The sequence below is a fragment of the Raphanus sativus genome, chromosome 4 (genome assembly GCF_000801105.2).
Source record: "Raphanus sativus cultivar WK10039 chromosome 4, ASM80110v3, whole genome shotgun sequence".
NCBI lineage: Eukaryota > Viridiplantae > Streptophyta > Magnoliopsida > Brassicales > Brassicaceae > Raphanus > Raphanus sativus.
In genome coordinates, this window is record NC_079514.1 from 50,111,255 (window position 1) to 50,126,949 (window position 15,695).

A 15,695-nucleotide genomic window follows, 5' to 3' on the forward strand; every position below is an offset into this window, starting at 1 on the left:
CAAGTGCACATATATTTTGAGTTAGTGTGTAAATTCACTTAGCAAACAATACAACTTGTTGCAGAAGATTCAAAAGGCTTTGTCTACATTTCTTCTTGTTTCTTTCCAAAACTGTGCTCTTAGCGAGAAATTGTCATCTCTTGCGGACTAAGCATTGAGCAAGTTGGTACACACACGTTATTGCTCATCATTCTACAATGACGGCTTGTTCACACCGGATGTCTAGACTAACAATGCTTTAATACAAAAAGTTACCAAGACTCGATTTAATCTTCTCTTTTTATTTTAGCACACACTGGTTCGACACCCAAACCAAAACCAATACGACAAGTCAACACACAAAGTACAAAAGGATGTGCTGCCCACTCCTCTGATCGAACATCTGTGTCTTTACAACTTGTTTCACCGCCTCAAAAATTATAAACTATGTACAAGTTAAAACTAATAAATATTTAATTGCTATCAAATGGAATATAAGGCGGCTATACGGATTTAAATAGCAGGCATGGAGTCTCAGGGAGAAGAGAAATCATTCCTTTCCTTGAGTGTCTTACAAGTCACACAACACACAGAGGCGAGAGAGCACGCGAGGTTTTCTTTATTCACTCCCACCCCCTCAAAAACTCACTCTATACACACTAACCATGAGAGACCTCAAGGAATATGATTACGGTGCTCTGTTGCTCAACCTTTCCACCACCAGCCTCAACAAGGCCCAGAGGCGTTGGCGTATTGCCTACACTGCCATCTACTCTGCGAGAGCTATGCTTTCCCTCGTCAAGGAGATAGTTCCCGGGAGAATTAAATCCTCTGATGCCTCCCTCTCCTACACTGCCCTCGAGTCTGGTGGTGGAGCAAAGATCAACTCTATGCCTCTCTCTTACGTTCCTGACATCGATCAGGAACGACTCGTGGAGATCATGAAGGGTAAAGACTTACCGGGCATCCGAGCTCTGGGTGGAGTGGAGGGTATCGCCGCTTCCCTCAGGACAAACGCCACCAAAGGAATCCACGGGAATGAGCAAGAGGTCAATAGACGCCGTGACCTATTTGGCTCTAACACCTATCAAAAGCCACCGCCTAAAGGACTTCTCTTCTTTGTGTATGACGCTTTCAAAGACACAACCATATTGATCCTGTTGGCCTGCGCCACTCTCTCCCTTGGCTTCGGTATCAAAGAACACGGCCTCCAAGAAGGTTGGTATGAAGGCGGAAGCATCTTCGTAGCAGTTTTCTTGGTCATAGTTGTCTCTGCTCTCAGCAATTTCAGGCAGGAGAGACAGTTTGACAAGCTCTCCAAGATAAGCAGTAATATCAAAGTGGAAGTCCTTAGGGACAGCAGGCGTCAACATATCTCCATCTTCGATGTTGTTGTTGGTGATGTTGTCTTCTTGAAGATCGGAGATCAGATTCCTGCCGATGGTCTTTTCTTGGATGGGCATTCCCTTCAGGTGGACGAGTCTAGTATGACAGGAGAGAGTGACCATCTTGAAGTCGATCACAAGGATAATCCCTTCTTGTTCTCCGGAACTAAGATAGTCGACGGGTTTGCTCAGATGCTGGTTGTGTCTGTTGGTATGAGCACAACTTGGGGGCAGACAATGAGCTCCATAAACCAAGATTCTAGCGAGAGAACACCATTGCAGGTTCGTCTTGACACCCTGACCTCCACCATCGGAAAACTTGGTCTCACGGTGGCTGCACTTGTCCTGGTAGTGTTATTAGTCCGTTACTTCACAGGGAACACAAAGAAAGATGGCAAAATAGAATACAACGGGAGCAAAACACCTGTTGACACTGTCGTCAGTTCTGTTGTGCGAATTGTGTCAGTTGCAGTCACCATTGTCGTAGTGGCAATCCCGGAAGGCTTGCCATTGGCTGTGACTCTGACCCTGGCTTACTCCATGAAGAGAATGATGTCCGATCAAGCTATGGTCAGGAAGCTCTCAGCCTGTGAGACAATGGGCTCAGCCACAGTGATATGCACAGACAAGACAGGCACTTTAACACTGAACGAGATGAAAGTTACCAAGTTTTGGCTTGGCCAAGAGTCAATCCATGAGGATTCTACCCAAATGATCTCATCCGACGTTCTTGATCTGCTTTACCAAGGCACAGGTCTGAACACGACAGGTAGTGTCTGTGTGTCGGAATCAGGGCCAACGCCTGAGTTCTCGGGCAGTCCAACAGAGAAGGCTCTCTTATCATGGACAGTGCTAAATCTGGGTATGGATATGGAGTCAGTGAAGCAAAAATACGATGTTCTCGGCGTTGAAACCTTCAATTCTGCAAAGAAGCGAAGTGGTGTTTTGGTCCGGAGAAAATCTGACAACACAGTCCATGTACACTGGAAAGGAGCCGCTGAAATGGTCCTGGCTATGTGTTCTCAATACTACACGAGCACTGGGTCCGTTGACTTAATGGACTCCACCGCAAAGAACAGAATTCAGGCAATAATCCAAGGAATGGCGGCCAGTAGCCTCAGATGCATAGCATTCGCCCATAAAGTATCTTTGAATAACTCAGGATTAGAGGAAGATGGCTTGACCTTGATGGGAATTGTGGGTCTGAAAGATCCTTGTCGGCCTGGTGTCTCAAAAGCTGTTGAAACATGCAAACTTGCGGGGGTTACCATCAAGATGATAACAGGAGATAATGTTTTTACTGCAAAAGCAATAGCTTTTGAATGCGGAATCCTGGACCACAATGACAAAGATGTAGAAGAGGAGGCTGTTGTAGAAGGTGTTCAATTCAGAAACTATACCGAGGAAGAGAGAATGCAGAAAATTGAGAAGATCCGGGTGATGGCAAGGTCCTCTCCCTCCGACAAGCTTCTAATGGTCAAATGTCTGAGACTTAAAGGCCACGTGGTAGCCGTCACAGGGGATGGCACCAACGATGCACCTGCACTAAAAGAAGCAGATATTGGACTTTCCATGGGAATTCAGGGCACCGAAGTGGCAAAAGAAAGCTCAGATATTGTCATTCTGGATGACAACTTCACATCAGTTGCTACAGTATTAAAATGGGGAAGGTGTGTCTACAACAATATCCAGAAATTCATTCAGTTTCAGCTAACAGTGAACGTTGCAGCTCTTGTGATCAATTTCATCGCAGCAGTGTCAGCTGGTGAGGTCCCTCTGACAGCAGTTCAACTGCTGTGGGTAAACCTCATCATGGACACTCTGGGAGCTCTGGCCCTCGCCACAGAGCGACCCACCAACGAGCTCCTTAAGCGAAAGCCAGTTGGCCGAACAGAGCCCCTGATAACAAATGTCATGTGGAGGAATCTCCTGGTTCAGTCATTATATCAAATAGCCGTACTCTTGATCTTACAGTTCAAGGGTATGTCTATATTCAACGTGCGCAAGGAAGTGAAGGACACGCTCATATTCAACACTTTCGTGCTCTGCCAAGTTTTCAACGAATTCAATGCAAGGGAGATGGAGAAGAAAAACGTGTTCAAAGGAATTCACAGAAACAGGTTGTTCATTGGAATCATAGCCATCACTATCGTGCTTCAAGTCATTATGGTGGAATTCCTTAAAAACTTTGCGGACACAGTAAGGCTTAACGGGTGGCAATGGGGAACTTGCATAGCCATTGCATCTCTTTCCTGGCCAATTGGGTTTTTCACAAAATTCATACCTGTTTCAGAGACACCCTTCCTCAGTTACTTTAAGAATCCAAGATCTTTATTTAAGGGCTCAAGAAGCCCATCCCTCAAGAAACCTTGAGCAGCGTACCATAGCGGATGCAGTTCTCTAGGGAATGGTGATAACTGAATATCAAGAGCACAGAGTAGAGGAGCAATCGGAAAGTAGATAACATTACAAGCAGTGTGAAGCTCACTTGAACGATCAAAAGATTCAAATACATACGGTGATAATTTAACGTGGTGAACCTTGATGGATCCCTTATAAGAGACGCTTTTTGATCAAAAGAGCCGATGAGCGCACGCAAGGTCAGGGTCACTGACTTCCAAGTCCTTTCAAACTGATGCAACAAGATCGCTTTCCAGTTCAGTTCTGTAGAAACATAAAACGACATTACCAGATATGTCGATGGATAGTAAGGCTAACTTTGGTTTATATACTGTATAGTCTCACGGATAACTTTCACTGTTCATACATCTAAAGCTAACTAAGTATGCTTGGAGTTTTGTCTTGATATCAGAGTTACTTTTGTGGAAGTTATAATTTGTCTTGTAATGTTTAAGTGAATAAGGGAGAGACGCCAATTTGATTTTGGAAAGATTTCCTTTTTCTAAAACGTTGGCATTACACAGTTTAAGTTCTCTTTAAAACATTAAAAACATGATACACTATGGAAATCTATAGCGCCAAACATGAGAGCAGAAAGTGGATAGGGTGACAAAGCAGAGAAAAAAGTAAAGGGAAGACTCAGAGGGGTTTCATGTAGTAGAACTGTGTGCGTTTGGGACTTCCCACTTCCTTTCAATCGCATGTGTAATGTTTCATCAGTGAATAGTCCTAGACCAGGAAGGAGTGAGGCTGTCAGACATGACCTAGCTTTGGTTTAAACAATATGTTTCCACATTCATCTCTCAACCAAAGATAGATCATGCTGGCAGCTTCACTTGTTCCCTTGTGGATTTGTCTTCAAATTACCCGAGCAAAAACTTGTAAAAATTTCATATAATGAAATGGAAGGAAGTTGAAATCTTGGAGAACTATAAAATGGAAATGCATACACTGTGGCAATGAAAGAAAATAAGGAAACAAGATATGACACAAAGAAAGGAGATGAGAGAAGAGAGAGATGATGCTTTGAGGTTTAAGAGCGTTAAGATATTTATAGAAAGAGATGAGAGCGGAATTGAGGGACAGATGTTAAAAATTTAAGGAGATGGTTGGGGTAAAAAGGAGAGAGACACCACGAATTAAAGAAGCCTGAAACAGTGAATTAAAGGGAGCACCATAATGCATACAGCTAAGACGGGAAGAAAGAGAGAAAACGATAGACAAAACTCAATAAGGCTATGAAGAGATTAGAGCCTCGGCCCTGCATACCTATATTTCCACCACCTGTGACCCTATATATACTCCTTTATTGTGATGCATCTCTCTCTCTCTCTCTCTCACACACACACACACATGTAATCGTAGTGTCGTACCTTATTTTAAATATTGACCGTTTCTTATGTACTCCTTGAAGAATTTTTCGCCAAGGTCCATGCTTGCATAGTTGCATCAACCACCCTCCTATGTTTGCGCTCTTCCTGCATTAAGTATCCCACAAAATGAGCCATCATTCTTATGCAAATACAAAGACCTGAAAATAAAATAGCAGAGGTTCGTGGTGCTGGCGAGAATATACGAAAGATTCATTTGGTAGGTGTGGACTTAAAAGCAAACATTATCACAAAGAGAAAAAAGAGTTGAGTGTCTTACAAACATTTACTGGCAAACTGCTTACAAAGACTCTATAGCAGCCTAGTTAGACGACTCTATATCTAGGTTGATATATATATGTCTCTGCTTTTAAATGCTGATTTACCTTTAATTTTTTCCTCTTTTTCAGGTTTCTATCTTTGTCTTTTACTTTGAATTCCCTTGCAATCTCTCTCTCTTTCTCTTCACTTGTATTTTTGACACAGGCAAATGACCATATCCAAACCCTGTGAAGCTAATGACATAGTAATTTCTGTCTGGACTCTGGATTGATGATATGCTTTGTCACGCTTTGATCACCAAGAATCTCCGCAAGAACACAGTCCACTTTCAAAATGATGAAATCTATTGGCATCCCTCATCACAATGTCTCGTCTAAATAACTTAGAGACCAGCTTACAAAAAGTATGGCAATCACTACAAACACGTAAATTTTTTGTGATCCGAAGACAGGCCCTGTCAGGTGTTCTGAGTAGACCATAAGCAATTGCTAGCCTCTCACTATGTCCATGCAGCATCTGGACCTTCACCTCTTCGTCTACGTTATGCAGAACGAACTTTGTATCGGCTAGATAACCTGCTTCCTTCTCCAACTTCCTAGTAACCTTGGACAATTTCTCATATATCACTTTGGTCTCTGGATGAGACTTGTCTCTTGCTGTAAATCTATGAACCTTGCCGCCAATCTCAATCCAACTATATCCAGGGTGTTTCTCCAATCCGTCCGCTTTCATTTTCTCCCTCACGTTTGCAACATCGTTCCATCTTCCCTGTTCAGCAAAGACATTAGATACAAGCACAAGATTTCCTGGGTTCTTAGGTTCTAGCTCAATGAGCCTCTGAGCTGCTATCTCTCCAATTTCTTTCTCTGAGTGAGAGCGGCATGCCGCAAGGAGTGCACACCACACTTCTGTGGTCGGTTCTATCTTCATCATTTTAACGAATTCAAAGGCTTCCAAAACAGAATTTGCACGACCCAGCATGTCAACCAGACACACGTAATGTTCAGGCCATGGTTCCAATTTATATTCATGTTCCATGATCTTGAGAAACCTTCTACCCTCGTCAAGCAAACCTGCATGGCTGCACGCATAAAGAAGTGCCAGAAATGAAACGTGGTCAGGCGAGACGTTTTGCTGCCTCATTTCATTAAACAACTCAACGGATGCTTTTCCACAGCCATGCATCCCATATGCATTGATCATACTTGTGTATTGCAGTAAACCTTTCCTTTCTATCCGATCAAACACCGCATTTGCACTCTGTAAATCTCCACAGCATGCATACATGTCCACAACTGCAACTGCAATGGATCCCTCTAGGCAAAAACCCTTCCGGAGTAAGTAGCCATGAATTTCTCTCCCTTTCATGAGAGCAGATAAACTTGCTACAGCGGACAGTATACTCGACAATGCTATAGAATCAGCAGCCAAACCAGTTTCAACCATGCGTCGAAAGAGTTCAACAGCCTCGTTTTCGTTACCATTATGAGCACTAGACGAAACCATGCTTGTCCAAGAGACAACATCTTTACTTTTGATTGATTCAAATATATGAGTAGCATAGCCCATGTTTCCGCATTTTCCGTAAACATCTATTAACTCATTCTGTATCACAGTATCGAGTAAACCTTTTCTCAAGATGTGACAATGAATTTCTTTGACAATGAGCAAGGATTTTAGTGCACTACAAGCTCGAAGGATGCTCCCCAGCATCATTTCATCAGTTTCCATCCTTTTCTTAGCAACATCCCGGAAGAGTTCTAAGGCCTCTACATGACAATCATTCTGAGCATAGCCAGCAATGACGGTAGTCCATGAAATAAGATCTTTTTCATGCATCATAAGAAAGGCACAGCCCATGTAACTTGTGTGGTTGCACTTGGAATACATATCTATCAACGTGTTCCCAACCTGCAAATTAGAATCCCAGCCATGTTTAATCACGTAAGAATGCAATCCCATTCCAACCAACAGATTGCCTAATCTTCCTGATGCTGCAATGACACTGGTCAAAGAAACCTCGTCGGGTTTGTGTCCAGCAGCGAGCATGTCACAGAAGAACTCTAGCGCCTCCCTGTACATGAGATTCTGTACATATCCCTTAATCAGAGAATTCCATGTCACAACGTCATGGTTATCCATGAGACGAAGAATCCTTCCTGCCTCAAGCATTTTACCACACCTCGCATACATTGCAATCAAGGCGTTGCACACAAAGAGTTCAAAACAGTGAGCTGATTTAAGGACAGCAGCGTGAATCTCTTTCCCCAGCTTAGCAAAAGAGAAACCTTCGCAGGCTGTAAGGACCGAAACTAGAGTGTAGCTGTTGAAAGGAGGGCCATTGATCTGCATATCTCTGAACAGTTGTAGAGTCTCCAAAGATTGGCCAGAGGTGGAATATGAAGAGATGATAGAATTCCAGAGAACAACATCTCTTTTATCTACAGACCCGTCAAACAACCGCCTAGCTGAGCTTAGGTCATCATTCTTAGCATACATGGAAATCAAAGCATTGAGAATAAAATCTGTTGATTGGTACTGAAGTTTAACGAGCAGAGAATGAAGCTCAGTGCCAGTCCGGATATCTCCAAGGTTGGCGCAGGCTTTAAGCAAAAGAGGAAAAGAGTGAAGATGGAGAGGAACGTTGTTGTCAGATGAACGCATTTTCCGGTAGAAAGAGAGAGCAGAAGAAGGTTGAGCATTAGAAACGTATGCTCCTAATATGGCATTCCATGCAAAGGCCGTTCTGTGGCGCATTCCGTCAAACACTTTCACTGCGTCATCCAAAGACCCAGACTTGCCATACATAAACACAAGCTTGCCGGCTAAAAAATCTAATTGGATAGCGGGGAAAGTCTTGAAAAGGAGGGAATGAAGCTGTCGACCCAGAGAGATAGCTCTGCTTTTCCCACAAAGCTCAAGAAGGTAGGCATACGCTTCGATTGATCCGTCCAGCCGTTGAAAAGCTTCAATTAGGCCTCCATCGGAACAGGTGAGCTTCAGAGGAGGGCAACTGAGAGATGATGGGTTTGTCCGAATTCGGCTCAGCTTGAGATGAGATTTTGATGGCTCTGTAGGAATACTACTAAAACGGAGACGAGAAGAAGTGGGAAACGAAATCGCAGAGGAGGCAGAGCACATAAAAACAGTATTATTACGGGAGAAGGAGAAATTTTTGTTCACTAGTCTCATTTTACGGCGAGCATCAAACCGCACCAGTAACGAGTGGCGTATATGCTCGAAGACGATAGACATTGCTCTTCCAAACCAATCACACCATGAATCGGTGGATAAAAATTGAGGCCAGGCCCACATTAACAAACTTTACATTCTAGTCAGGCCCGTGTCTCTTGCTCGTCATATACTACACTGATTGAACCGGCCGGTTAAACATTTAATTTATCCCGGTTATTCTGGGTTATGTTTTTCTTGTCCAGTCTGGTTCTTACCGTCTTCAATCCAATCTCTCGACTTCACCTTCAACCCAAGCCCCGCGAGCGTAGAAGTTATCTAGGTAACTGATCATCTTTATGATCGGAATTCAATTGATTGTGCGTTCCTCCCTCCATCTTCTTCTAGTTGATACGAAAGAGTTGTTCCTATTTTTAGCGCAATAACTACTAAATCAATCATTAAGGGATCAATCATTTTTTTCCCCACACAAGTCCAATAAAATCATGTGCGGGGGAAGATGACGGCTAGTGTCAAATCAAGTCTAGTGTTCATCATCATCGCCTTCTTCTTCTTCTTCTGGGGCTATTGCAGAGGGGAATCTTCCACGTGTTTGACGGTTTATAAACAAGGAGGAGCGCCCGCAGTCTTTCAATCCCCCAAATGTCCTCGTTGGAATTGGCCTTCTTCTTCTTCTTCTTCTCGTTCCCGCACTGGAGAGTCTGCTCGTTGCCACACGGCTGCCCTTCAAGGTCGCCGCAATTACCAAGAGGACCGTCTTCTTTGTGCTCTTGATCTTCGCATTCCCTTTCCCGGTAACAGACCTTTTTTTTCTGAAAGTAAGTGTCCTTCTCTCTCTCAAGTCAAAAGCACTGTAATATGTGAGCAGGAAAGAGCGGAACCAAGGATGTTTTGGTTGGGATTGCAGCTGTCTTTGACGGCCATAATGGTGCAGAAGCCAGTGACATGTCTTCCAGACTTTTATTGGATTATTTTGCCTTGCATCTCAACTTCCTCTTGGACGCTACTTTTTCTTCTCTCACCACCACCACCAGGAAGCTCATTGGAAGGTTACCAAGTAATGGAGATCACCCTGTTATTCCCCCCCTTCGCGATGAAATCATGCAGTTTAGAGACTCGTTGCCTTTAAATTTCGATGATTCTCTTCACTTGGATATAATTAAGGAAGCATTGCTGAGAGCCATCCATGACATTGACGCCACTTTCACAAAGGTATACCACCTATTCTCGTTGTGTTTATACTTCTCCCCTTCAGTTTCTTGATTAGGATGTAACCAGCTAAACCTTCTTTTCTCCAGGAAGCATCTAACCGAAAGTTGAATTCTGGTTCTACGGCTACTGTTGCACTTTTCGCTGATGGTCAACTAATGGTTGCCAGTATCGGTGACTCTAAGGCACTCTTGTGCTCTCAAAAATTTGAGACTCCCGAAGAAGCTAGAGGTTCGAAACATCCTTTTTCTAAATCAAGCTAGTACTATGTGTATCATTTAAGGTAATTTTAAAATAAACATTTTATTTTGCAATTGTATTTTCTTATTGCAGCTACTTTAGTGAAGCTGTACAGGGAGCAAAGGCGCAATCCAGACTCTTCTTCCCCATCAAGGTTCTCTGACTTCAAACTGGAACATCGCAATGGGCGACTGCGTTTGATTGCCAAAGAATTAACAAAAGATCATCATCCAAGTAGAGAGGATGAAAAAAGTCGTGTTGAAGCTGCAGGAGGTTACGTCACTGAGTGGGCCGGTGTTTCACGAGTAAACGGTCAACTAGCTGTCTCTCGTGCTATTGGTGACCTTACTTTTAAAAGGTAGGCATTTCTCTTAGTTTCTTTCTGTTTTCTTTTTAAACAAACTTATTGCTGAAACTCGTGTTTCTTTTGTTATTCTTACTTTATGAATTTTGATATCTGTTTCAGTTACGGTGTCATCTCTGCACCTGAGGTGTTGGACTGGCAGCCGCTACTGGCTAATGACAGCTACTTGGTAGTGTCATCTGATGGCATCTTTGAAAAGTTGAAGGTGCAAGATGTATGTGATCGTCTGGGGGAAGTAAACAATCAAACCAGCTATGGGGCAGGACTGCCTTCTTACTGCTCTGTTTCTTTGGCAGACTGTTTGGTCAATACTGCCTTTGCCAAGGGAAGCATGGATAATATGGCTGCTGTTGTTGTTCCTCTAAAATCTAATCTAGTTTCTCAGCACCAACGGAAGGAGCAGAGTATGGTTGACAACAAATATAAGATTAATTCAGCACTGCCGAGTAACACATGTGCACTGCCATGTTAGTTTCTTCGGTTGCAATCAAATTCCTGACATCCGCATTATGAAATATGGAGTGTGACACTCTCATGTTTGGCTAATCAGTTTTTTTTTTTCAACAGTACCTGATGATATAAATTCGGGTCCATTGCAATTGAAGCAGGTTCAACCACATGCAACCATGTTCAACAGGTTACTGGTATGACCCAGTTGTATTCCACTATTCCTATTCATATAACTTTATTCCATATATTTTTGTTTCTCTGACATATCTTTATGATATGCATTATCTCACCATTTTGTATACATGGGATTAACCAATCGTTATGTTTGCATTGTTGACCTGGAAAATATTACAACTCATATGATCTGGCCATGCTTCTTATGCTAGGTTGAAGTTAAAAACGGAAGTTTTTACTGCTTTTATATGTCAGAGCACCTTATTGGTACGTCTCTGGGACAAATGGACAATTTTAATGGTTCCATGAGTGACTTGCCTCAGGTTCTACCTGCATCTGTCGAGCCATTCTCTGGTAAATGAAATTTTCTGTGAGGACATTTTATTTTCAGAATCCTTATGGCTGTTGTTTCTTTTATTTCCAATGATTTATTTATAATCATATGATTCTCCTTCTTCTGTGCATCTGAACATTTACCCGGTGATAAAGGCTGGTGTTTGCCTTCTGCGACGGCTATTAACGAGCATCAAGACCAGTGTATCAATCCTGATAGCTTTGCTACTTTCCTTGGGTTACTTGAATCTGTACCCTTCCATGGTTTCGGTGCTAATAACGGGACAGAGGAGATTTCATTTCCGGACTCGAGGTGCCTTCTTCTTTGCCTTCGTGATTGATAAGTTTCTTTTCGTTTTCCGTATCATCATTGATGAATTGGATCGCTGTTCAAGATTTTAGCTAGTTCTGATTAGCAATAGCAACCTTACGCCAAACCTTTAGTTCTTTCATGCTCTTGGCTGTGTAGTCACTGCTAAAATTGTGGAGGGGCAAATGATGTTATTGAGTGCATTAACGTCTTCTTGTTGCATTTTGGCTGATGTTTTCTCACAAAGAAACATGTTGGAATTAGTGTCTCCATATTATGGAAACAGTTATCTTTTTTTTTTTCATATAGAAAATATACTCTTAGAAAATGTCTGATGAAAGTGTGTAATGCTATGTGATTTTAGCTATGTCCTGAAGAAAAAATTTGGGCGTGGTGCATTTGGTGAAGTATGGTTGGCATTTCACTGGAATTGCTATCAAGGAAGTAACGCTACTAGTTGGATCCAGGAAGATGAGAATACATCAAAAAGTGGTGGTCATACCAACGGATACGCTGATAACAGTACATCTACAGATCATCATGATGCTAATGGTCCTGATAACTCCTTCATTTTGAAGCGTATAATGGTGTGTGTTCCTTTTGGAACTTTTCTAATCTTACCTTTTATATATATGATACGTGCCAGCCATTTTCTTTTCGCGTTTCTCTAGATTTGTATGCTTCGAGTGATAGTGAGAAGACTTGTATCTGTGATGTGGGCATTACTCTCTAGTCTCTGGTTATTTTGGGGGTGGCAGTAGTTCTCCACCGTTTATTTCTTACCCTAAAAAATGGTTTCAAAGTTCAGACTGAGTGGTTCTTGCATAAATAAATTGTGAAGGATCTGGCATAGGTTATTCTTTGCAAGAGTTAGATCCCTGCTCGTTATGTCATTTATCTATCGAACTACATGGTGCCTTGTTCCTTTACAAATTAAATTTATACATTTGTCTGTTATTTTCCCTAAACAGGTAGAGAGGGGACCAACTGTGTATTTAAGTGGTCTAAGGGAGAAACATTTTGGTGAATTGTTTCTAAATGCATACAGTATAAGTGGGAGTTCTTCTTCAGCGCAAACGTCAAGTTCTCAATCAGCGTCATCAGAATTGAATCTCTCTGAAGAGGGTTTGAAACATATTGCGAGATACATAGAGTATTTTGAATCTCGATATAATGACATATGGCTTGTGTTTCATCACGAGGGTGTGTCTTTATCAAAGCTGATGTACACTGTGGAAGAAGCAGAGAATATTCCTACTGGTGAAAAGGCTAAAGAGGCAAGTCATGGGCAGATACTTCGTCCGTCAAACTGGTGGACCTGGTTGAAGACAACAGAATCAGGAAAAGAAGAAATGCGCAGAATAATATGGCAATTGGTAGGAATTTGAGAATGTTCTGATTTTGCTCTTGTGTGTGACAGATGCTTCTTGGGGATCTAATCGTATCTGTGCTTACTTCGTTTTACACATTAACCTTCTTTTCAGTTGCTGGGTTTAAAGGCCTGCCATGATCGCAATATTACTCACAGAGATATAAAACCAGGTAAGAAATACTCTACGTTAATAGTAGTTCATCATATAGTGTACAATCTGTGACAGATGACTATCCTCACGGAAATTAATTACAATGGATGCATGGCATGTTCCTTAGAGAATATGGTGATATGCCTTGAAGACCTCAAGTCAGGCAGATGCTTAAAGGGTGCACCAAAAGGAGATTATAACTTCAAAACCAAAATGTACTTTAATAACAGTTTTCTAGTTTATTCATTTTGCTCCACGTATTTTAAACTTCTGCAACACTCGAATCTTTTAGTACTCCGCTTATGTAATTTTATGTTTCCTGGTAACTGATGGTGTTACAATCACTTTTTAGGCGCATCATTGACTTTGGCAGTGCACTTGATGAATTCACAATGAAACATTATTATGGTTCAGCAGGTCCTTCAAGGTATTTATTTCCTTTTGTATATTTATTTTGGAAATTTTTCCTTCTCTGGTTTGCGAATCCTGATTCTCACAATGCTTTGGGTTATCTTGAATTCAGAGCGGAACAAACTCATGATTATGCACCGCCCGAGGCCATTATGAACAGCAGCTGGCACCGTGGGCCGACCAGTTTGACATTGAAGTATGGGAGTTCTACTATTTATTTATTTATTTTTAAAGCGTGGCTCCAACTGACCCTGGCCAAATATATGACACACCTTTTTTCTTGCAGATACGATATGTGGAGTGTTGGGGTTGTGATGTTAGAAATGATTTTAGGATCACCAAACGTTTTTGATATTAGTTCTGTTACACGGGCCCTTCTGGATCAACATATCAGAGGTTGGAGTGAAAACTTTAAAGAGCTTGCATACAAGTAAGTTACATTTAGGAGTGTAAATCATTTTTGCTTGAGACCGACCACGACACCACTCTTTGGTGACAACTAGTTATTTGTTTGGATTTCAATATTGGGTGGCAGGCTTCGATCCTTTATGGAAATGTGCATCCTAATCCCAGGTAGCTCTTTAAAACATGGTGGAGGCAGCTCAAAGCAGGTAAAGAAAAGTTTGTTCCGTTGAGTGACCATGGTTAGTAAATTCATATACCTATGTTTTGTTTGACTTGTCTTAAAAAAAATCAGTTTGATATTAAATTGGTGAGATTATGTTGTTCAATTATTCTTGGTAAGCAGGTTTAGTTTTTTTTTTTGCCTCATAGTGATCCATGCATTTGCTATTGAGTCTCTTCAATGTCTATAGCCAGGGTGAATTTTAATTTGGATGATTTAGGATGGGTGTTATCTTATGCAAAGGCGGTTATATATACTGTGGGATGTAGGGTGGTGGGATTTCGCTTGCGTCATGGAAATGCTCTGAAGAATTTTTTGGAGAACAGATAAAGAGTAGAGACCCTCTTAAAATTGGGTTAGTTTGATGATTCCTTGATACGAAGGTAATTTTGGAGAAGATGTTAGGCACAGTTTTTTTCTGAAATGTGGAAAGGAAAATGCAGGTTTCCTAATGTTTGGGCTTTAAGGTTGGTGCGGAGTCTATTACAGTGGTACCCTGTAAGATCATCTTGTCTTTTCCCGTTATATGTATATTATACCTTGCAATGATCTTATCCTTATAGAGAATTGGGTTATTTGGATGATATTTGTGTGGGGAGTGTAGGAGGACAGAGTGAGTGTTGATGAAGCTCTGCAGCACCCTTATTTCCAGCCTCCCCCGAGCTCGTAATTGTAGAGAAAAAGAAGGATACGTTTCCTCTTGCTGTAAGCTTTAACTCCTTGCTGCAGTTATAAATTGGCAAAAAAATACAAGTGGTGGTTTGGTATATGATTGGGGAACATCCTTGTCTTGAAGAAATTTAGAAGCGTGTAGAGAAGACTTGAGCTGTATATTAACGTATCTCACAAGTCAAGTCAAGCCAAGCCCTAAATTGTGAATGAATAATAAGTCCAAAAGGAAGCGGGCAGGCATCAGAAGGTGGTGGATAAAAATAGAAAAAAAAAAACATTATGTATACAAGTACACTCTCGAGTCTTACCTGTAAATTCCTGAAAATATTGTTGTCTTTACAAATTATAACCTCTGTTGGAAAAGGAAACTCATTAGGATTTCAATATATAGCTAATGCACTAACATTCAGTCACTTTCATTGTATCTTTCCAAGGTGATTTATTGTATTCATCCGGTCAGAAAGGCCAGAAACGTGCCTTTTGTTTTTGTTTATAAACATAAAATAAACCGTAGGAAAACATTTACTGACAGAAACAAGTATACGGAAATGGGAGATGAAAATCAAGATGAACAAATTTTAGCAGTGTCAAGTCAAAAGTAAAAAAAATTGACCACCAAAGAAGTCAGTAACGTTGTAATATCTGGGTCATCGGCCCATAAAATATTAAAAGAGAACAGATCAGACTCTCAAAAGGCCCACGGAGCAGGATGAACAACTAGGATGTCTACACGTGTCTTGATCTGAGGCGTCGAATTATTCTAATCGGTGGACGTA

The 15,695-nt window shown here is 41.5% G+C and overlaps 3 protein-coding genes across 8 annotated transcripts; 2 read left to right on the top strand and 1 right to left on the bottom strand.

The window, feature by feature from the left end:
• Nucleotides 1-221: 221 nt before the first annotated feature.
• Nucleotides 222-8,674, bottom strand: LOC108830545 (pentatricopeptide repeat-containing protein At3g63370, chloroplastic). 3 transcript variants are annotated; one of them, XM_057009391.1, is made up of 4 exons: nt 5,521-8,674; nt 5,138-5,242; nt 3,882-4,028; nt 222-3,781 (listed from the first exon to the last, which is right to left on the bottom strand). In XM_057009391.1, exon 1 carries the CDS (start codon nt 8,669-8,671, stop codon nt 5,711-5,713), a length of 2,961 nt encoding a protein of 986 aa, XP_056865371.1. In that variant the 5' UTR covers nt 8,672-8,674; the 3' UTR covers nt 222-3,781; nt 3,882-4,028; nt 5,138-5,242; nt 5,521-5,710. The 3 variants fall into 3 exon arrangements, with proteins under 3 accessions (XP_056865371.1, XP_056865370.1, XP_018459644.2); XM_057009390.1 differs by having other exon boundaries at nt 222-1,951; nt 2,030-4,028; XM_018604142.2 differs by having other exon boundaries at nt 222-4,028.
• On the top strand, nt 645-4,293 carry LOC108830544 (calcium-transporting ATPase 12, plasma membrane-type). The gene has a single exon (XM_018604140.2). The coding sequence runs from the start codon at nt 645-647 to the stop codon at nt 3,735-3,737; it is 3,093 nt and encodes a 1,030-aa protein (XP_018459642.1). The 3' UTR covers nt 3,738-4,293.
• Nucleotides 8,675-8,857: 183 nt separating the features above from the next.
• LOC108830542 (probable inactive protein kinase At3g63330) lies at nt 8,858-15,398 on the top strand. Of its 4 annotated transcripts, none has more exons than XR_001946199.2 (19): nt 8,861-9,402; nt 9,477-9,820; nt 9,907-10,048; nt 10,151-10,415; nt 10,524-10,888; nt 10,989-11,065; nt 11,258-11,399; nt 11,535-11,691; nt 12,053-12,275; nt 12,660-13,064; nt 13,173-13,230; nt 13,339-13,426; nt 13,564-13,638; nt 13,735-13,818; nt 13,909-14,052; nt 14,158-14,233; nt 14,468-14,602; nt 14,691-14,745; nt 14,852-14,936. XR_001946199.2 is itself a non-coding variant. In XM_018604137.2 (19 exons), the coding sequence occupies exons 1-19, from the start codon at nt 9,108-9,110 to the stop codon at nt 14,915-14,917; spliced, it is 3,147 nt and encodes a 1,048-aa protein (XP_018459639.1). In that variant the 5' UTR covers nt 8,862-9,107; the 3' UTR covers nt 14,918-15,398. The 4 variants fall into 4 exon arrangements, 2 of the variants coding, with proteins under 2 accessions (XP_018459639.1, XP_018459640.1); XM_018604137.2 differs by having other exon boundaries at nt 8,862-9,402; nt 14,517-14,602; nt 14,852-15,398; XM_018604138.2 differs by lacking the exons at nt 8,861-9,402; nt 9,477-9,820; nt 9,907-10,048; nt 10,151-10,415 and having other exon boundaries at nt 10,761-10,901; nt 14,517-14,602; nt 14,852-15,398.
• The last annotated feature ends 297 nt before the right edge of the window (nt 15,399-15,695 follow it).

Excerpts from the sequence above, each read along its gene's own strand:
- LOC108830542 (XM_018604137.2), top strand. The coding sequence starts at position 9,108 with ATGACGGCTAGTGTCAAATCAAGTCTAGTGTTCATCATCATCGCCTTC. Across the intron at positions 9,403-9,476 it reads TCTTCGCATTCCCTTTCCCG|GAAAGAGCGGAACCAAGGAT; the intron begins GTAACAGACCTT and ends ATATGTGAGCAG. Across the intron at positions 11,066-11,257 it reads CCATGTTCAACAGGTTACTG|GTTGAAGTTAAAAACGGAAG; the intron begins GTATGACCCAGT and ends TTCTTATGCTAG.
- LOC108830544 (XM_018604140.2), top strand. The coding sequence starts at position 645 with ATGAGAGACCTCAAGGAATATGATTACGGTGCTCTGTTGCTCAACCTT.
- LOC108830545 (XM_057009391.1), bottom strand. The coding sequence starts at position 8,671 with ATGTCTATCGTCTTCGAGCATATACGCCACTCGTTACTGGTGCGGTTT.